Genomic DNA, 21492 nt, shown 5'->3' on the forward strand with positions numbered 1-21492 from the left:
ATGGTGTCCATAACTTTCACCTTTCTTTTAGAATCCATTCACACATTGGCACCAAAGAAGGCGCCATCGGAACGTTTAGTTCCCATCGGATCGACGACTGCATTGGAATGTGAACCTTACACATCAGCAAACGCCACGTGGTATCGTGACAAACATGTCATTGCAGTCGTTGAAGGACATAAAAATGCAATTTTGAATGGAAGAGTTCCACGTGGAGGAGAAGAAAGAATTCCTGACATTGGGTTTCTGGTGATTTACGATGTACAGAAAGAGGACGAAGGAATATATTATTGTCAAAGAGAGAATGATACGAAATGGGGAGAAGTATTCCAATTGAAAGTTGCTTTTGTGGATGAAGTTTCTGAAAATGAGAAGATCAAAGTGGAACCGATAGTGCCGATTCTTGGGAGGCCTCTGGTACTGAAATGTCCTGTTCCAAACGCCTATCCTCCACCGAAAATCACTTGGACTGTGGTAAGAAAATTGAAAATTAAGGAGGTTAATCTGATGTGTTAATTTACAGAACTCACTTCCCATCTCACATATTTCATCAGATTACTTCTCTTTTCCAAATGGAACACTTATCATTTCCCATTTCTCTTACCATCATTTTGGATATTTCGAGTGCAATATCAACAATTTCGCTGGTCATTCTTCTGTAAATGCATTCATAGATTCGAGAGATCTTGTTGCAACTTTTGGTAAATTCATTGCTATGATACTCTTCATTATTAATTTCATTTTCAGAATCCCTCAAACCAACATTTATAAACGGCTGCTCAGCCGCTCTTCGAAGTTCTCTTTTCATGTTTCTTCTCGGATGCCTCGTCACTTCTGGAGCAGTTTTAATCTACCTTATCTGTGCAGTCTGTCTTCTAAAACCAGGTCGTCCTCGTCGAGTTCTTCGTCCTACATTCTGGTCAAGAACAGATCCTCGCTTAGCACCTGGATTCAGAAAAGCAGTTGTACCTCTACCGGATTGTTTTGTGAATGCAAGAATGTTACCTCCGCCAGCTCAAAATCTACCAAATGCTTAGAAATCAGTCGTCGAATAGTTTTTTAGATAGAAAATATTTGTACATCAAGTGTTGCCAAATGAGAAATTATTTTCAGGAATTCAATTGTTCAGTTTGCTATCATTTTATTACGGGTTACTACGTGTATCTCTTTTTATCATAATAAAACATAATAATTGAAACCCCTGCACACTATTTAAAAATTGTTATTTTCAAACTCATGGGCAGACATCCAGGGGAACATCTTGATGAAAATTTGTCATGCTGACATATCAAAAAAGGAAATATTTTGATCAAAAAGCTCCAGGGCAACAGTTCAAAAGAATGAATTTCTCCAATGCTTCCACACCCTTTTTATCATTATTTCCCATGTCAATAGTAATATTTTCTTATCTTTTTCCTTAAACTAACACTTCTCCAATGGAACTTTAAAGTTTCGCTTTCTATTGATTTTTGACAATTCATTTCCCAATGGAAAAGCAAAAAGTACACGTGGAATCATGGCACGATGGTCCCGATTCCACTGCTCCCAATACTCCATTTCGCCACGTGTCTCTTTTTGAAAATCAAACAATGAAGGAATGGGATTCAAGTGAAATGCTTCCTCGAGTCCCTCGTTCACTGAAAATTGTCTTCTTTATCTCAAGTTTTATTCTACTTCTTTATTTTCTATGTGCATCAACTCGTGACTCCAGTCAGAAAAGTATTCAATTCAATCACAAAAATGGAGAAATCGGTAAGTGTTTACTAGCTTTAGTGCTTTGAAACTTTGGTATTTTCCAGGAGATCAATTATTTTCCCTGTTTTCCCATATTGGTGTTGCACGAACAATTGGAAGAACTCCAGTTATCAACACGGTCAATAATGCAGAGCTGATTGAACAATTATCGAAGGTCGTTGTTCTCCGATTCCCATCGATTCTAAACCAGTTTTCAATAGTTATCCAGCCGGTGAGTTTTTTTTTAAATCTTCAGTTCTTCCTTCCAACTTATAACCACAACAAAGATGAGTTTCCAGATAACTCCAGTAAACGGAAACCTTGGAACTGACGAGGTCTCTTATGAAGATTCAATCGAAAGATTTTCAAAATATGCCACGTTGAGCATAATGGTGGACGGTATTTTCTATCCAATTCTGTTTACCTTGGTAATATTGGTTTTCAGGAAACGGGTTCAAAAGCTACAAATATTTTGACAGCATACGATCAGAAATCCGTTTATGGATGCTGGGAAATGCTGAAAATTTGCAAGAAGCAAAGAATTTGCTCAGTGAATCTCTTCGAGATAACTTTAAGTGAGTTTTCTGAGAAGTACAGTAATGCAACATCTTAAAATTTCAGATTATGCGTTCACACAACTTCAGAAACTCAGAAGAACTTCACAATCAAAGCTGTTTCTGAAATGTTGAATCATTGTGAGTTGTCTATAGTTATTTCAAAAGTGACTGAAAATCTAGTTCGTTCCAGACACAAAAGAAAACGATCGGGTGATGTTGGCGGTTTCAGCGACAGATCCAGGATTCATTCGAAATATATTCCAGGATAAAAGAATCAAGAAATTTGACATTGAGAAGGTAAGAATAGTAAATCCATGGAGCTTTTCATTGTGAATTCTTTTTCAGTTTTCCCTAGTGAGTTCTCCTCCGGAACTTCAATTGACATTCTCCAGAATCTATTGTGATGCTGTCTTCATCACATTTCCTTACTCGTCATTCGGATGGTGGATGGGTTATTTGGCAAGAGAAGAGAAGAGTCCCGTGTTTTATTTTGATCCAGATGCCTTCCCATTACAAAATACAACAATTCAGAATGACATGTTTCCTCCAAAATGGAAAAAAGTATCGAAGAAAATTGAATGATCTCTTTTGACTAATTTCGAATGAAATTATTTATTATTTGGGACAGAAACTCAACATATGACAAATAACGTTTTCATTAATTTTATCGTGAATTGCCATTAGAAACCTGTAGACTTTGTCTTCAACATTCTGATCAATGATGTGGCAAATGGCTTCCAAAAAGTCGAATTCCGGAACTAGATGATTACACACTTTCTGAAATTCTTCTAGAGTAAATTGAAGTTATGATTTTTCTTCATACATCTACAGTTGTTCCAATTGTGATTCGGGCGAAATTAGCAATTTTAGCTATTGTGTTTTTGATAGCAATAACTCCATCCAAGCAGTTTGTACAAACAGGAGACAGTGAAGGATCTGTTGGTTCCGTCTGCAAATAATTGTACTCGATTGAAACAGATATCTCATACTTACTTTCAACGTTAATTGTGAACTATGAACGAATAAAAACATAGTTAGAAATAAAAATGAAAATTGCCAATTCATAATTGTGGTTAACCTCAAAACAAAAATGTTTTTGAGGTTTTATCATTGGAATGATAATGATAGAATAGTATGAAAACTATCAAATTAATAAGTGCATTCATCAAAACATTGTAATCTCTTTCGTCATTATGAGCTCTGTCAAATTACTTGGTCAAAAGTCATGAAGAACTTACTTACTTATCAAGAATTAAAAATTTACGAGAGTATAGTTGTTTCACAAAACCAGAAACTGTTTGATAGTTTTGAATGTCATCTTCATTTCAGACAAATATAGTCAAACCAAAAACATTATTTGGGGTATTTTGGGCTTATTCAGTGAATGGGAAAGAAATTGTGAAAGAATCTAACAGAAATCGAATACACATATGTTCAAATTCTACCTTAAAAGAGAAAATTTCAAACTTTTCAGTAAAATAATGAGCTCACAAAGTTTTGAAGTTAAGGTGCAATGAAGCAAAGCCAGGTATAATCACTTGAAGCGCAGGAATGTAACAAATTTGGAATGTTTGAGAAATGATCAAATGAAATCAATTCCAAACCACCATTCTGAAAAACGCTGAACGAGAAAGAATCGAAGCTCTCTTTCCATCACTTTCTCTTATGACATCATAGCAATTCTCACCATGGAAATATATGGGATAAGTACAGAAGTTGAATATTCTGGAAAAAATAATGCATTTGAGTTTAAAAATAGTTTAAAAAAATAAAAATAATAAAAACGCTTTCGAATTTTTGTCGCTAAGCAATACTTACTTTGTATTATATGGAAAAATGAGTGGCCTTTTCGTTGAATCAAATTGTACAATAGGCACTTGATCCAATATTACATCTGCTCGAAGATCCCCTTCAAAACAAAAATCCATTGCTTCGACTGCCTCCAAGTTTTGAAATGCTTCACCTTTTATCCATTTTCTGATGATTTCATTCAACTCCGTCTCTACAAGAAAAACGTCAACTAAACTGATGTTACGACCACCGAATTGCTTCAAAAGATTCATTCCGAATTCTTCAGCATGCTCCAAGTGAATGTTTTCGACTTCCAATATTTTCGATGTATTGATTAAGTCACCATTCACAGAGGGTTCAATCTTTAAAAAGTCCAAATTTGAATACTGATTTAGAAACGAATCCAATTGCTCCGATTCTAGCGTTCCATAACCGGTTAAATGAATCTCATTCACATTTTCAAACTTTGCAGTTCTTTTCGAAAATGCGCTCACATCAATTTTCAGGCAACTTGGGGCTGTTAAACGAAATAATGAGTTGAAATGGTCATTCCACTTTCTTCTGAGTGTTTCGCTGATGTGATCCACTCTTATAAAACAACATTTTTCATCATTTTTGACACTGAAAATTAGTTTTGGTTGGGGAGTTCTATAAAATCTATTTTAAAAAATTGTTCACACCTGAATCTATATTTTTGAAATTCAGAAACCGGATTCCAAGTGATGATATCTCGAAGACCTAATAATCTAAGACTACCCAATACATACAAAGCAACTTACTCTGTCAGGAAATATTCTCCAAATTTCAATTTTATCGCTTTTTCTACTTCTGAAAATTCCTTCAGTTTAAAAACTGTCTTTAGTATTCCTGCGTCGTCTTCAATTTTAACCGATTGTTTATTTTCTTTAACAATATGCCATAATTTCGGAACTTTTATCGTTGAAAGAATCACACAACTTTTGGATCGTTTTGAGCAGAGAGACATTGCAAATACATCGGAAAAATCCATATTGTTCAGAATGTTTTCTTGCACTAAATGTGGAAAATTGAAGAATTTCATAGGCATTCTGAAAGTGAAATGAATTAGGAATGAGGTAAATTTCAGAAAAAGAAACAGGAAGGATGGGCAAACCGTATTATCGATTCTAATATGCCAGAATCAATACGAAGCATCTGTGTATCCGCGTAACGGGTCACCGTCGACGAGTGAGGACAGGGAATGTTTGTTTTGAGACCGTCATACAGTACCGGTCAATAGGTAATGAACTGGTCGTTTTCAGTTGAAAATGTCCGACTTTGAGGGTGTATCATGGTAATATTGATTGTCCGATCAACTAGGTTTTTAATGAATCATACAGATCAAATGTAGAGCTTTCTTTTTGTAGTTGACAACATTTTTGTACGGGTACTTCCCAGAGAGTTATTGCCATTTTAAGACGATAGATCAAAAATTGCTTTTTTTTAGCACGGAAATTCACCGACTTGAGGTAGAAATTACTTTGCCAATACGTAACTTGCCAGTACTGTATAATAGAAAAATACTTTATGTATTCAGTATACAATACATGTATTCACAGTTCATTCAAATTATTTACAGAAAGGAACATGCTTGCAGAACGTCTCCGGCTGAATGCTATTTTCAAATGCATCCCATTTTTGAAATGCCTTATCGATAATGTTTGCTTTGAAGAGATTACATGGAGTAGCGAGAATCATCAACTGTGGAATAGACAGAAGGAGGTCACATACTTTCTGTAAATTTTGAATTTCTCATATTATAAAAAAACTCAGTTCGTACTCCAAGAGCTCCAGTGATTTTCACACGGACAACCTTTTCGAACGACATGATTCTTGTTTTGACAATAGTCACCGCATTTTCACAAATATCACAGATGATGTTCGTCTGAAATTTTACAATTTGAATTGAGGAAAATAGGACAATTCTAAATGTGAGGACAAGGAAAAAGGCGATTGGAAAGTTTGCAACTATTCTACTGTACTCACGTTAACATTTGTATTATTTTCCTGGAAAAAGGATTATGTCAATAAATCGTTAATTAGCCTCTAAACTTACTAGAAATGGGATAGGGGCTAAGTCACTCTGAAAATGGAAAAAAGAGAAAATACAACAAAATTCAGTGTGAACTCACTGGAAGTGGATACGGTAGAGTGTACGGTGTATTAGGAGTGATTCCCTAGAATACCGTTTTCAGAATTCAAAATTTCCATTCGGGAACTGGAATCGAATCGAGAAGCTACACAGGTGAAATAGCATAGAGACATGAGAGAGACGAGACAAATCACCTCGGGAGAATCTTTTGGTTTCGGAGGGAAAAGAGTTGGAAATGCAGTTGGAAGTAGGTGGGGAAGCTGAAAATCGATATGAAGCTCTTGGATTTTCAATTGGAATCGAACTGACAGTAGGCAACTTGATGGTAGGTAATTTGAATGGAGGGAGAGTTGGAAGAGCAGTTGGGAGAAGGTGTGGAAGCTGAAAATAAAGTTGGATTGATGGATAATCAGTTGGAAAGGAACTGACAGTTGGTAACTTAACCGTTGGTAGTTTGAATGGAGGAAGAGTTGGTAAAGTTTTCGGAATGATTTCAGGAATTTTGATAGTTGGTACTGCTTTTGGGATGATATTGATTGTTGGCAGAGCAGTTGGAAGTATATTTGGAATTTTTATCTGAAAGTAACATAATTTCCAGTTTACCATATATATATCTTTGTATACCGTTGGGAGTTTTGGAAGAGCCGTTGGAAGAAGATTTGGAAGCTGTCAACTTATTCATTATTCTCGAAAATTTGTATTTTTTTTCTTACCGTTGGAAGTCCGATGTTGATCAATTTTTCTTGTGGTATCCGATTTTGGATCTATGAAATATTATGAAAAAAACACACGGAAAAGCGAAAACAGGAGAAAATATGGGGATGAAATTGAAATGACAAAAGGGAAAGTTCTTGTTTTTTTCAATTCCTACCGAAGGAGATTCATCTTTCTTGTCCGGATTCAGAAGATCCGGAATTTTGAATGTTGGTAGCACGAAATCCAATACTTGTTGAAGAGCTTTCTGGAAAAATAAGCTCTACGAGTTCTGATACTGTTGCTAGACAAAGGGAGTACGGTAGCACCTTTTCTAGATATTAAATAAGTCATTGTGACTTCATAATCTTTTTGTTACTTCCTTCTTCACCAAAATATAAGTTTTTGATGTACCCGATAGAAAGAATCAACCATTCCTTCGTTAATAGAACACATTTCTTCTTCTACACTTATTACGTGACATGTCTTCACACTCTCTCACCTTGTGTTGCAGCACCTACCCTAGTAATATCAAGGCGTTGGTGACCTAGTTTGATCGCCGCCCGGTTAGCTCAGTCGGTAGAGCACCAGACTCTTAATCTGGTTGTCGCGGGTTCGAGCCCCGCATTGGGCTTATGTTTTTGCTTTTTTGAACATCTATTCCCAAGTTACAAAAATAATATTTTGTTACCGTGTTCACTGCAGGTAATCTTTAAATAACTTACAGTTTCATTGTATTTTTGTTCCACGATTGCATACGAGCTAGTAAAAAGAATCGAGAATATAAGGAACCGATAGATTGGCATTTCGTTAGAAGAAGAGTTTCAAATGTGACTCTTCAGGTTCTTTTCATACGTCAGACGTTTTATAAGGCTTGTTTTTGAGCTGTACCTTTGACATTCTTTGCTCTTTTTGTATCATTTTCTTATCTCTAATAATCCGGTTATCAATCGAAAACAAGATGTTTGTTATGAACAAGTAATTTATTGAATAGTTTAGAATACTATTAAAAACACGGAAAACTGGGAAGAATGGAGAAAAATTGAAGAAAAGAGGAAGAATGGAACGAATCAAAGACCGGCACATTGTCAGAAAAAAGGGAAAAAAGGGAACAGAAATCAGACTATTTGGAAGTGAAACCAGTGAAAATGATGAGGTATGAAGAAAGGAAACGACTAGAAATACGAAAAACCTGATGAAAGAATTCAAAAAATGTTGAGAATTCAGATTACTACACTCTCAAATGTTGGTGAAGGAGTCATTGATTCATCACGAATTCCAGAATCGATTGACGAGTTTGAGGATCTGAAAAAAAGGGATTTTCAATGAGTGGAAAAATGAGAAGGAAGAGGAACTAACCGATTCTTTGTAGTTTTTGATGGAAGAATAAGTGTGGACGCATTGGAAACTGAACTACTTGGAGAACTGAAATTCAATAAATAAAAATGAGAAATTCGGGTAGAATTATGTAGAATAAACTCACTGAGTCTTGCTTCCAGAAGAACTACAATCCGAGTCATCACTGTTCACGTGGAGAGTTCTGATGTTATTCGATTGTTGACGTGGCAGAATATCCGATGGTCTTCTGATGACTCGTCTCGGTCCAAATCGATTACTACTTCTTGGTGGAATCGGAATACGGAGAACTGAATTCTGACGGGAGAAGAATTGTGGTCGCTCGTCATCCACGTACAAATTGGTGACAGCACTCATTGAGGCGGAGAATCCATGCTGGTCAGAATCGAACTTGTCCTGAAATATTGAGAGGATTTAGTTGAAACTTCCGAAAATGTATCCGAAACAAACCTCTTTTTCATCTTCTTCATCATATTCCAAGCTGTTTTGTGACATTGTCCTTCTCAATCGTTCTTTTTTAATCTCGCTGATTTGATCGCCGAGTTGAAGGAGTTGCTTCAGCAGCGTCATGTCGTTCTCCATCAAAGAGAACTGCAAATAGAACAAGTTATTACGTAATAAAGACGCCGAAAAGGGTACGGTAGCACCTTCTCTAAATATTATAAAGTCATTGTGACTTCATAATCTTTTTGTTACTTCCTTCTTCGCCAAAATATAAGTTTTTGATGTACCCGATAGAAAGAATCAACCATTCCCTCGTTAATAGAACACATTTCTTCTTCTACACTTATTACGTGACATGTCTTCACACTCTCTCACCTTGTGTTGCAGCACCTACCCTAGTAATATCAAGGCGTTGGTGACCTAGTTTGATCGCCGCCCGGTTAGCTCAGTCGGTAGAGCACCAGACTCTTAATCTGGTTGTCGCGGGTTCGAGCCCCGCATTGGGCTTATGTTTTTGCTTTTTGGAACATCTATTACCCAAGTTACAAAAATAATATTTTGTTCCCGTGTTCTCTGCAGGTAATCTTTCCCATACGAACGATCCCTTGCACTCAACAACCACTAAGTTCCCGGTATATTTACCCATTTTCTGAAGAGCGGATCTATTGATGAGGGGACCGCCGAAACTTCTTTTTCGAGTGTTTTGGTGTCATTGGCTGTTTACTCAAAAACGTTAGACAATTAACCTTGAGAGTGAACTGAGGTGAACTTCTTTTCTCAGCCTCGGGTCATTGGCTTCGAGAGATGCGAGGGTTATAACTTTTGCAATTCCAATCAACCCAATGATTTATGCAGCAACGGTTTTTGTGTCCATCTGCTCTTCTGAATGACCTTCGCGGCTCCCCCCATCTGCCAATTCTTCAAACAATTTCACATTTCTCCCGAAAAGAAGCGGGAAAATGTCCCAGACTATGGCTATTGTCCACCACGATTATTGCCCCAGGCAACAGGCGGACAACAGCAGTCAGCAGCACCCGGTTGCGTCATTTATCTCGCCGACGGATCTCTTTTTTCCTAATTACCCGGAGAGGAAGCCAAAGCATTCGAACAACAGGAATCCGAAATGAAGAAACGATGGAATGCCAAGGCTTTTGCAAAACTGGATTATTAGAAATGCATAATGTTTTTAGTCAGGAGAGGAAGCGAAAGATGGCGCAATTTTTGGGGTGAATTAGCGGAAAAATTCTCAGAAGGTGTTGTGGCGTGAATATTGAAATAGCGGAAAGTAAATTAGGAAATTTGAGAATTCGAAGAATTCGATCGAAAGATCTTTGAAAGATTCGATATTGTGTTGAAAGAATGTCTTCGTTTCGAAATGTTTGGAAACATCTAGAAGCGGCGTGAGAACTTTCTTAGATGGTGGGATACTGTAGATCTTCCACGGAAACCAGTCTAGCTCCGAGAGCTCCGAATTCTATAAGCTCTTCTCAACTTCACGTTTTTCGGAAATAGTCAGGAAGTAGGTCAAAGCAATTTTGAAATGTCTCCACTCACACTACTCATGCTTTCTTGATCCCCCGTCTGTACATTTGTATTTCATGTTTACTTCTCTTTTCCCTTCTCAGCGCCAAGTCTTCATCTCAATTTCCCTCTTTTCTTCTATTCACACCGTCTCTGTTTGTCAAGAAATATGTAGAGAAGAAAACATGCAAAGACGGGGGATAAAGACCGCGTAATTTGGTTGGAGCCAAGTGACGAAAGGAACGAGAACGGATCGTGTTTGTTTACATTACGAATCAAAACAATTCCTTCGCTCATTCACACCAAATGATCCCCCCTTCTCACTAACACTTCTTATTTCTCTTGATCGGAAAGTTTGTAGAAGAACTCACCATCTTCTCGCGGATCATATCGAAAGTGGAAGATCCATCAGTATCAGAATTCGGACTCAGAGATGGAGATGAAGACGTCGGCTCATCTGTTTCCAGACTACAGAAGCTTCTCGCTTTCTTGTATCTTTCTAGACGACGAATACGGTTGGCACATGCGGCACGATACGCATCAAGGTCTTCCATTGAGGTTCTGGAATTAGATAGTATTGTTGAACTGTCTAGATGAATGTAGTTTGGAACGAAAAGAGCAAGTTTCAATCAAAGATTGATCTACGACTACAGTAATCCTATAAGATCCAGGAAGCGAAAAGTAAGAGAGAACAAGTACATTGAAAGGGTTGGAATGCGGTTTAGTGGTTACATTACACAACAGAAAGTGAGAGAAAGACAGTAAGAAATGGGGGGCGAAAGGGGGAAAGTGAAGTAGTTGAGATAATAGGAGATTATTTTACAGCATGTCTTTTTCGATTTCGGTCCCCCTGTGTCGGCTAGAGTATTGAGTATACAAACAGAGACAAAAGTCAAAAGAAAGACATGATGAAGACAAGAAGCAAACGGATGTAACAATCAATCTTTTTTCTGTTTTACTGTGTTTTGTTTTACAACCTCCACACTCTTTCCCCCTATTCGAAATGGCAAAAGCATCAGAGAGAGAAAAGAAGAAAAAGGATGTGATTAGCTGACGTGCGTCTACGTCTCTTCATTATCAATACTATTTCGGCTAGTGATTAGCTGATGATGATGATGAAGAGAAACGAAACTGGAATCAGAAAACGAATAGAGGGTGCCCCTCCTTTTTGGTTTGTTTGTTTGTCGGACGATAATTCGAGAAATGAAAAAAATGTATGCGGGATAGGATAGAAAACCAAAAAAGAATAAATACTCAAATAAACTTTAAAGAAGTTTCAGAAACTGAAGAGACTTTTCCGTTTCAGCGAGCTGATTTGAGTGAAAAGAAAAAGAAATATGACTTGAGGAAGAAGAAGAAAAAATAAGCGGTTTTAGTGGTGGTGATGGTGGCAATACGATGTTTGGAAAGATGAGATATACAACTGAAACAAGACTAACAGCTATTCAATTGACAGTTCCTTTCTATTCTGCAGGGGTGAGAAAGAGCTTTTTGACGACATTTTGATTATACGATTTAGAATTATTCTGGTGGTGATCAGAGATTCCGCCAACTAGAAAATTGGAACTGGAAAGATTACGCCCATGTCTGAATAGTCTGAATACAAATTATATCAATTTGGGGTGTGATAAAAGCTAGAAAACCCCATCGAATGATGCTTAGAAACGATATAACATATGTGAGGGATAACGAAACAATAGACAGAGAGAGAATGAACAGTGCAACATCTGTCAAAATGAACAGAAGGAAGCCTCTCCGGAAGATGATGAGGATGATGATGAAAATGAGGTGACTGTGCGGGTTGAATAGGCTGAAGAAGACAACAGTAGCTGAAGAATAGAGAAAGAGGGCTAGTCGTCGAGTAAACACGATCGAATGACCAGCCTTCGTCGTCCCAACCCGGGAAAGCGGGCAGGACGGTTATTATCCGGGCACGAGCGGGGCCAAAAGGGAAGGGGGACAATTAGCAATTATACCCTCGAACCGATCCGAGTGACGGAAGAGAAGAAGAAGTACTTGGATTCTGACACCCTCTCTTGAAGTGGGTTAGTTGGGTAACACAACTTGATTTACCCGCATTTCGTACTCGAGAATAATTAGAAAAAAGAGAACACATGTTGGAGGAAAAAAGATGACACCTTCAGATTAGACAACGTTAAAAAAGAAGAACCGCACGGGTGTTTGCACCTAATTAGTCTTTTTATGATGCGTCGTCCCTATTAGATTATATCTGCCCGTCAAGAGCTGTAAATTGATTTGATGGAGGGAGAGAAGATGTCCTCTGGGAACGTATTGGGTAAGACTTACCGAAAGATTTATGACGATTACAATTTTAAGAACTGGCATTCACAGGATAGACATACCGTATCTTACCATTTGGCACGGTCGTGTCACCAAAAGTTCATGATTAGATCTAGGATTCTGGATTTTGAATCCAGGATTCAATTTCAGATTATCCAAGGCTCACGTATAGAAACTTTAGAAAAAAACGCGTGATTCAAAATACCAAAAATTGAAAAAAGAAAGTACGTGTTTGTATTTTTTGCAATTAAAAACCACTTTTGAGTGCAGTAATTGATCTAATTAGTTAGTGAAAACTAAGTGACCCAGTAAGACCACCTGGCTGTCTGTAGTGGTCAATAAGGGTCCAGAACTGAGACATTAAGGCACCCGCACCCATGAGGGAAGAAGAAAAAGAAGAAAAAAGTGAGTCTCATAATGATAATGATGTGAAGAAAATGAGGGAAAAGAGAGGATAAGAGGGGGATAATAAAGCAAGTAGATCCCAAGTGTTTTCCTCATTTTCTCTTTCTCTTCTGTCTGAATAAATGTTCGAAAGGAAGAAGAAGAAGAGGTCTGGAAAAAGGGGAATAATAGACAAAGACGAATAACGGATGGTATGAAGGGATGAGAAATGAAAGCCAAATATTAAGAAAAGAAGTGGAAGATCATAGAGATATGCGTGACGATCGACACGGATGGGGCGGTTCATCTTGGTGTTGTTCCGCCTGTTATTCATCAGATAGAGCGAAGGGAGAAGGGGAAAATGGAAGGGGATTGGACATTGGAGGCGTGGCATGAAATATCAGAAGGAGAAGGAGGCGGAGCTTGAGCAAGTGTGACTGATGTTTCGAAGGATGAGAGATATGTGTGAACGGTGACATCAAATGAATGAAGTGAGAAGACATTTGATTTTGGGAAGGTTAGAAAATAATAATTAACACGGTCCTGTTTTTACAACAATTTTTCCGCCTTCAAATGACATTAAATATATTGAATCAGACTTTTAAAATACTGAAAAGTAGGTGGAGCAACTGGGAACTCTTCCCCTTTCTTCAATTATTAGTTGTACAATCTTATCTTTTGTATTACAATCTTATCAAAAAGAGCAAATTCCTTTTGTGTTGTCTTCTTCTTCTTCTTCTTTCATAAATTTTAGTACAATATGTTTTTAGGAATAGGTTGGCAGTTGAGTTTGGGAGAGGCGAAGCTTTTTTCGATTCGAATTTGTTATCAGAAAGTTCGACACAAATTCCACACTTTTTCAGATTTTTATGTTCCTATTTTTCATCTTTTTTCACTGTCAGCAAGCATATTCTTTAGATTGATAAGGTCAACATATGACACTGTTGACTGACAATTGGCAGCTGGAACGGAGGAACGAATAGAGGGAAAAAATGATAAAATGGAATGTGTTTGATTCAGATGAGAAGAAGTAGAAGGAGAAGAAGAATGTAATAGACATTTGTGTATCAAAACACAAAGGGAATATTAGAATCAAAGGGAAACTATGTAGATCAGAATATTTTATGCTTGATGGAGGTGATTTGTTCATATACAAAGTTCATATCCAAAAATAGGTGCAAACCCAAATAAAAATAGACTTCCCTTCAGTTTTCTGAAAATCAGATTTGTTATACTACGAACCTCGAATGAAATTGCTCCAAATGGGAAATTGCTCCTTTCTAATTTTGACGATGATTGAGGGGCTCAAATGAAAAACTCTCAACCATTTTATCAATTATCATTCCTTAACACTTCACGGCTGAAATTCATTTATACAATCTACTTGTTTCCTTTTCCATGCTTATTTTCAGTCTATTTAAAGTCAACTGACCATTTCATAACACATACAAAAATAATGTTATCAGTCAACATAATTATTATAATCGCATTGATGAATGGGAATCTTTAAATTTATATTATTTCAGACTAATTCTCTAATAAGTGTGAAATACATAGGGCATGAGAATAAGGTTCAAAGAGAGGAATCACACATCGGAGTGAGGGAAAAGTGCTAATTTTGGTGATGATGAAAGCGGTGAAATGAAAGAATTTTGGGTGGGTTGGCATGAGAATTGGCTGGAAGGAGCAAGGTACAATTCTAGAGAAAATGTGGAAATTTTTCACAAAAGTTTGAGTATTCTTGAATAACACAACTAGAAAAACTATATGACAGAAGTATGACACGTGGGTACTGGATGACAGTAACATGACAACACAACGGGTCTTCAATCATCATAAATCCGCCTGCCTACTTTGGATAAATCCATCGAAATTTGCACATATCTGTCCGATTGAACACGGAACTGACGGAGACAGATTCAACCTTGAACATCTGCCGAATTCTCTTCTTTTCATGATGTTTTTCTCTTCTGCCACAATGCTCTTTTAGTGTACTTGACGATGCAAATAAGTGTGTTCCTTCGCCGTCACTCAGCATGACTTCGAATGGATCAGTGTCAATCCGAATATCATGTTGTTAGAGGAGAAATACAAATAAAGCCATTTATAGAATAAGAGAAAGGAGGGATAAGGAGTCAAAGTGTGAAGAAGAAGAACATACAAACAAAGGGAGGATAGAGCTTGATCGACAGTTTGAGAAGGGGTGTGATGACACTTGAGATGTTGGTAAACGGTAGTAAAGGTGTATAGAATAAGATAAAAAGAAAGGAAAAAGAGAAGAAGAGGAAGATTAATAGGAAAAACTTGTGATATTTAAGTGAAAGGAAGATAATAAAAAGGTGGAGAAAATGATACATTCGGATGGGCTAGACAAGATTTATAATGATCAATAAACATGGGAATAGCCTTACAAAACACATTTACTGAATGTGGCTACAGAATCAAGCTGATATTTTGAAATGCGAATTCCCCAAATTATCCTTATTGTCTCTTTAGAATTTGAAACTCTACAACTCTTCCTAGTCATACTTTTCATTTCTCGTGCTCTAAAATGATCGAACTGGTATTGAAATGAGCGTATGCTGCTTCACACAATGAGATGAATAGGAGGGTACATATGGAAACGTACAGCTGCGAAAAGACTCTTTTCGTGTGCTCAATTCACTCATTTTGCTCGTTCTCCCCTTCGTAATCCGAATAGATTTTATATTCCTCCTACATTCGTATAACCTTTTGCAGTTGCCATGACACAATCTTTTAGAGTGAGGAGAGACGTTTCAAGTTGTACTAAATTTAGAACGAAAGCCGCCGAGGGGAGATACATATTAAAAAAGTGCTAATAAATAATGGAGAGATATCTGAGTGGGTGATAAAGTGATATGATTAAACAAGAGAGTGATAGGGCGAGTGTCAAATGAAGGACTTCCGGACGGAAAATGATGCGGAGAAGGCACAGAGGCCACCCGCCTGAGAGCAAATATACAGACGCCGGTTTTTTTGGGAAAAAGAAGAAGACGAAGCAGACAGAAGACAATCGGAAAGATTCGAAGAACCAACTGCCACACTAATCGCTCGCTTATTATACACAAAGTTTTTGAGAAAACAAATCGAACAGGACATTATTTTCAGGATCGTCGCTTCCATAGGACAATGATAATGGAATGACAGTACTGGATGTGAAATGATCCAAGTTTGGATGATAGCGAAACTTTTGAATGATACTTGAATTTCAGGATCAGATGGTGTTGTTCATAGATTATCTTCAAACTCGGGTAGTTCATAAATCTTGAATTTTGAAAAATGATGTAATCTAATTGAAGGTAAAGAATATGTATTGAAAATTTCTATTTCTGTATGATTCTGTTATATGAGCTCAAAGCTTTTGCACTAACGTTTGTGAGATTGAGAGTCTGATTTTGCATTACTGTAGAAATTGAAATCTTTGAAAATCTTTGAAAATTCCAAATCTACAAAACTTGAAGAAAAGAAAACTATAAACTTAGAATAAGCTTCAATTTCTCGCGAGGAGAAAAGAAATTATGAGAAACTGTAGAATGAAAAATTCGGAGATTCGAGAGCAAACGGAGCAAAATGTTTAGTTTCTCACACCTTTTTGATCAAAACACATGCATTCATGCTTTCTTTGAAATAGAAGTCATGGGAAAGACAACAAAATAGTTTCGGACTCCGTAAGGAGAAGCTTCACTTCTCAAAGAAGTCAAAGGACATGTCTGGTCAAACAGTCGAAAAAAGGAAAAGTCACAAAAAGAACAATGGATCGTTGGAGAGGGGAAAAGGTAGAATGAATGACCAAAAGCGGTGAGAATACTGCTGCTGAACGGTGCGCAATGCGCAAACACGTACAGAAGCCTCTAGTTTCTCTGCGTCTCTTCCTCTTCTTCTCTCCTTTTTCCCGTGCTCATGGAGCTTTTCGATGGATGACCAGCTGGGAATGGTGGGACTGGCTGCGCAAATAAGACTATGAAAAATGTAGAGTCGCAGAAGCAACTTTTGAATTTGGCGCCGCTTATTGACTCGCATATTAATATTATTGTGATTTTGATTGACGACGACGATGATGATGGTTGCCCGATTGATGACGTGGAGAAACACAAAAGAAACATGGGCGCATTGAATGGAAAAAAGAGAAAATGAACCGAAATGAGTCATGTGGGACACTGGTTGAGTGAGGAATGGTTTATGATGTTTCTCGGAAAAAAAAGGGAGAACGGACGGACAGAAAACGAGCATTAATGAGTATGTCAGGTCTCTTGTACAGGAAAAAAAGCAACTGTTTGTCACGAGATTGTTGAGATCTTCATAAAATGGTGACGAATATAGACAGGACATCGAGCATCAGAAGAGCACGCCTTGGCCAGTTCTTTGACGGAGTCGATAGACATTTTTAGAGAGAAGAAACCCTTGAAAATAAATTAAACTTTTTCGTGTCTAGGATCATAAACTTCAACTATTCTGTTATTTTTCAATACATTTCCATTCTTTTCTTGTTCTCGAGGAACATCTCATCCTGTACGTTTCCCACAAACTCTCAAGTGCATTTACACAGAAACACACTCTAGCTTCACAACACTTTCCTCCAATTAAATTCTGTCTTGTGTAATTAGAAACCTCAGGTGTCCATTAGCAAATGAGCTCTTCTCCGGAAATATTATCCTACTTACAGGCCACTATTCAAATATTGAAAGTGACCACCTACCGTTTCCTCTTTTCCACTTCTCTGGTCACCTACAACTCACCTGTAATACCATTACGTAACTCCTATCACCTGCTCACTATCTCGTATATTATTCTATAGATAAATGACGTTGCAAGTTACGTCATCAGAAGACCGTTCAGGGCAAATTGGCGGTGTCCCCGACGTCTGTTTCGTGAGGCGGAACATTGCGCAATCGGTCGAACGACCGGTGTCTGCGAGGAGCAGTTTACAACAAGAGGGAGAGGCCAACGGGAGAAAAAGAGCAGATGTACCAACATGTGTGTTCACGTTCTAAAGGGGCTTATGTAACAGGAAGCATGCGAGTAAAATATACGGGGGCAACACATGACAAATCATTCGAATTGCTGGAGATGACATTATTTCATGGTGAAAACGATAGGGATGGAGAAGAGAAGTTAGGAGAAACGCTTTTTACCTGTCCAAAATAATAATTTTGTAAAAAAACTAATCTAAACCATGGAACCAAACGAATCGAATAAAACTATGTTGTCAGAACTTCTTTCTCTTCACCAGTAAATCAATCTGGTCTCTCCTTCCTTCTATTTCCTTTCAGAAGACCGCCCGCCAACTGATCTTTCTTATATCAGAGGAAAGGCGGTAAATAGGAGCCGCCTGTCGGGTGCATCAAAAGAAAGACCGCCCGATGAGGTTACCCTACTGTAAAAAAGTGAGAGCACGAAGGGTTGGGGGAGGGGAAAAAGAGGAAGTATTTTGCTCATGAGGACGAAGAAAGATGAAAGGGAATATTGATGATCAAGTGAGTGTAAAAATTGAATTGAGTCAAGCTGAAGTGTATTCTGATCAGATGGCACAAGCTACACAGGATTTCCTTATAGAATACGGTACAAGGGGATGATTCGTCAGTTCGCGATATTCACTTTTGGGATAAATTTTAGAGAAAAACATTATCCCATTTGCAATCACAATCAGCTATCATAACAAGGACATATTCATTTGACTTATGGTCGAAATAGTTGAGATCAGAAGAAAATGGTGTATTTTTTGTAAGCCACACTTTCTGATAGGATTAAATGTGAAGAAATCAGAAGCTTTCAAGGAGAAATCTCGAATTATTTAGCGAATACAAGTTGTTTTTTTTAGCTGTGTTTTCTATTCAAAAAAAGGATATCAAAAATGAACTCCTGGGGACACGGTACTCGAAAGTACTAACCATAAGGCATAATGTCTCATTTCAAATTTTTTTGAGATTAAGAGAAATTGATCGTCACAAAATCATTTAAATGTTGAAAGGAAAATGCTACAATTGGCAAAAAGATGGTTGACTTATCTCCGAATGAAATCTCTTCTGAATCAGAGGAAATTCTTGTAAACTAATAAAAATTTCCTTGTTGTCATTGAAATATTCAGATTCTTTGAACGCGATGAAACTTCAAAGCTCTCGAGATCTAGAAAAATAGAAAAGATTTGTTGTTGTGAGAAGAAAACTAACTAATCGTCTTATTGGTGACACAATGGATTCATCTTGAAAGTGGCGGGATCGGAATGCAGTCCACCCTAATCATACTTTGAGAGACAACTTGTGTTTAGCCATTGAGAAAGAAAAAGAAGAGGAAGAAGAAGAAGTAATAGACCAGTTTTCCGAATCGAACGTTTTGTTTCTGTCAGGGCGCGAAAAGCAACATTCCAATCGAAAAGTTCATTGCTTTCAAGGTCTCTTCGCATCCAAATTGATTGATTACTCAAAGATTTTTACAATAGATAACTGAGATTTTGCGAAGTTTTTCGAAGAGAAAAAAACTGATTTTGATGTGTAACTGACAAGGTTTTTAGAAGAAGAAAAACTGAAGAATGAAGGTCAGAAAATGGATAAATTGGAGAAGAAAAAGAGGGTGAGAAACGACATTCTAATTAGGATGAGGGAGAAAACTTGAAAACAAAACGCTTTTAAAGAATTAAAATTAAATTTAGATGGAACTTTAAGGTCAAATACGATGGATTCGGTAGTGGGAACGGTTTTGTTTTCAATGAGAAGAGAATCTTGGGAAAACTATTTTTTCCTTTGTATTGATATCAAAATTCTGTGTTGCCATAATCAGAGTTGTTCGAATCAGAACTATCCGTTTGAGAGTCGCAATAACTGGAATCAGCTAAAATGTGTTTAAACGTTATATCAAAGCCGTTAAATCTAGATCTAACAGCTCTGATTCGTACCAACTCTGCTCAGAGAAATTGGAATTCGGGCACTGTTTTGATTCGTACGAGTTCTATTTCCGTCAGGTCTGATAAACGACAGCACTCAGATTTCAAATTGAAAGCTGAGCGCTGTAAAAAGTGATTGAAAGTTTCAATCATTTTTTCACCAAATTTTGTGTACCTCAAGTGAAAATTTTGAATAACTTTTGCTGAAATCGTCTGTTCAGAGCGATTCCAAGCAACTGACTGTAGTGTCCCCAATCGAAAGTTCTCTGATATCTAAAACAAATTGAAGCACACATTTTTAGCCGTGTCTCTGTTTTCAGCTGGCCTTTGTAGTCTTGAACTTCTTCCGATACATAGGTTCATGAATCCCAAGATGAAAATCGAGTTTGATATTTGAAGTATTTACCGACTTGCTCCCATAATTTGGCTTTTTGGGATTGGAAACCCCTATTTCTAGCCAAAACCCATTACCAATTGAAAGGAAATATTTCTTGTGCATAGGGATGTTAAAAATGCGTTTTACGGCAACCTTCGCCTTTTTCATTTCCGCCGACGGCGATATTTGCCGCTTCAATTTCAGGCGAAGGCGGCCTTCGCCTTTTTCATTTCCGGCGAAGGCCGCCTTCGCCTGTTTTTAAAACGCAAAGTTTTGACGCGTTTCATTTCCCAGTAGTAAAAATGCAGTTTTTTTCTAATTTTATGTAGAAATTAATTTCAAAAAGCGTAAAAAAATACTTGCCGAAAAATGAAAAGCGGTAATGAAAACCTGCGAGAAAAAAACTAAACAGGCGAAATCGCCTGTCTTGGAAATGAATACGGCATTTTTCGCCTGATTGGGAAATGAAGCAGGCGCAGCGTGAAGGCGAAGGCGGCCTGCAACATCCCTACTTGTGCATGTTAAGTTTCAATCAATATTTAGAGTGTCCTTTCCAAGCACTGAATATAGAAAATATTATTTCAAACCTGTACCGCTCTGTATTTTTTCTTGACCAAGTCGTCATTTCTCTTCTTAGAATTCAACTGTTCTAATCCGTGGAACTGTACCGTCTAATCCCTCAGTTGAAAATGACTCTCCTCTTTCCAATTCTTTCCATTTCATTCATTTATTCCCAAAATGAAGGCTTCTTCTCTTCTTTCTCTTTCTATATTTATCACATTTGTTTCAATATTCTCTCTATTCTCTTATCTTCCATCGTTTTTTGCCCAAATTTCAAGAATCGAATTACAATTGGAACAAGAACTCAACGAATTTTTGAGTATCGAAGATGAATTGAGAAAGGAATTCGATAAATATCCGAAGACATTGGAGAGAAGACAAAAGAGACATTGGTACAGTTATTGTGAATGTGAATATATCAATACATGTGAACCTGGAAGGAAAGGACAACCTGGTACTGGATTTTTATAATTTCTTTTGAAAATCAATATTTTTCAGGGGTAGATGGACAACCAGGTATTGATGGGCTTCCAGGAATGCCTGGATCTCCTGGTATTCCCGGTGAACTTCCAAATATTCTTTATCAACAAGTATTCGGATGTCGTTTATGTCCTTATGGTCCGAAAGGGAAATCTGGAATTCGTGGAATTGATGGACAACCGGTTTGTTCTTCTCATCTAAACCACTTTCAACCTCTCCTTTGATTTCAGGGAATTCCCGGTTGGCCTGGGGAGACAGGAGTACGTGGAATGAATGGAGAGAAGGG

At 37.4% G+C, this 21492-nt stretch overlaps 6 protein-coding genes across 6 annotated transcripts; 3 read left to right on the forward strand and 3 right to left on the reverse strand.

Moving 5' to 3' along the window:
- On the forward strand, positions 1 to 1037 carry GCK72_006246 (uncharacterized protein; the record flags this gene model as incomplete). Its single annotated transcript, XM_003113402.2, has 3 exons — positions 1 to 474; positions 524 to 701; positions 748 to 1037. 3 exons carry the CDS (start codon positions 1 to 3, stop codon positions 1035 to 1037), a joined length of 942 nt encoding a protein of 313 aa, XP_003113450.2.
- A 450-nt stretch (positions 1038 to 1487) lies between these two features.
- GCK72_006247 (uncharacterized protein) lies at positions 1488 to 2873 on the forward strand (the record flags this gene model as incomplete). The annotated part of the gene is made up of 7 exons (XM_003113609.2): positions 1488 to 1752; positions 1800 to 1966; positions 2034 to 2133; positions 2180 to 2309; positions 2356 to 2429; positions 2482 to 2588; positions 2637 to 2873. The coding sequence occupies 7 exons, from the start codon at positions 1488 to 1490 to the stop codon at positions 2871 to 2873; spliced, it is 1080 nt and encodes a 359-aa protein (XP_003113657.2).
- A 33-nt stretch (positions 2874 to 2906) lies between these two features.
- GCK72_006248 (uncharacterized protein) lies at positions 2907 to 5067 on the reverse strand (the record flags this gene model as incomplete). Its single annotated transcript, XM_003113664.2, has 5 exons — positions 2907 to 3068; positions 3115 to 3240; positions 3285 to 3369; positions 4110 to 4703; positions 4862 to 5067. The coding sequence occupies 5 exons, from the start codon at positions 5065 to 5067 to the stop codon at positions 2907 to 2909; spliced, it is 1173 nt and encodes a 390-aa protein (XP_003113712.2).
- A 602-nt stretch (positions 5068 to 5669) lies between these two features.
- Positions 5670 to 7691, reverse strand: GCK72_006249 (uncharacterized protein; the record flags this gene model as incomplete). The annotated part of the gene is made up of 10 exons (XM_053725540.1): positions 5670 to 5834; positions 5881 to 5985; positions 6087 to 6107; positions 6157 to 6183; positions 6233 to 6277; positions 6387 to 6452; positions 6502 to 6573; positions 6622 to 6768; positions 7064 to 7153; positions 7611 to 7691. 10 exons carry the CDS (start codon positions 7689 to 7691, stop codon positions 5670 to 5672), a joined length of 819 nt encoding a protein of 272 aa, XP_053589734.1.
- A 254-nt stretch (positions 7692 to 7945) lies between these two features.
- On the forward strand, positions 7946 to 8535 carry GCK72_006250 (uncharacterized protein; the record flags this gene model as incomplete). Its single annotated transcript, XM_053725541.1, has 3 exons — positions 7946 to 8041; positions 8113 to 8180; positions 8385 to 8535. 3 exons carry the CDS (start codon positions 7946 to 7948, stop codon positions 8533 to 8535), a joined length of 315 nt encoding a protein of 104 aa, XP_053589735.1.
- Positions 8109 to 10760, reverse strand: GCK72_006251 (uncharacterized protein; the record flags this gene model as incomplete). The annotated part of the gene is made up of 5 exons (XM_003113405.2): positions 8109 to 8190; positions 8245 to 8310; positions 8369 to 8637; positions 8692 to 8832; positions 10578 to 10760. 5 exons carry the CDS (start codon positions 10758 to 10760, stop codon positions 8109 to 8111), a joined length of 741 nt encoding a protein of 246 aa, XP_003113453.1.
- Positions 10761 to 21492: the final 10732 nt, after the last annotated feature.

This window comes from Caenorhabditis remanei, chromosome II (assembly GCF_010183535.1).
Source record: "Caenorhabditis remanei strain PX506 chromosome II, whole genome shotgun sequence".
Taxonomy (NCBI): Eukaryota; Metazoa; Nematoda; class Chromadorea; order Rhabditida; family Rhabditidae; genus Caenorhabditis; species Caenorhabditis remanei.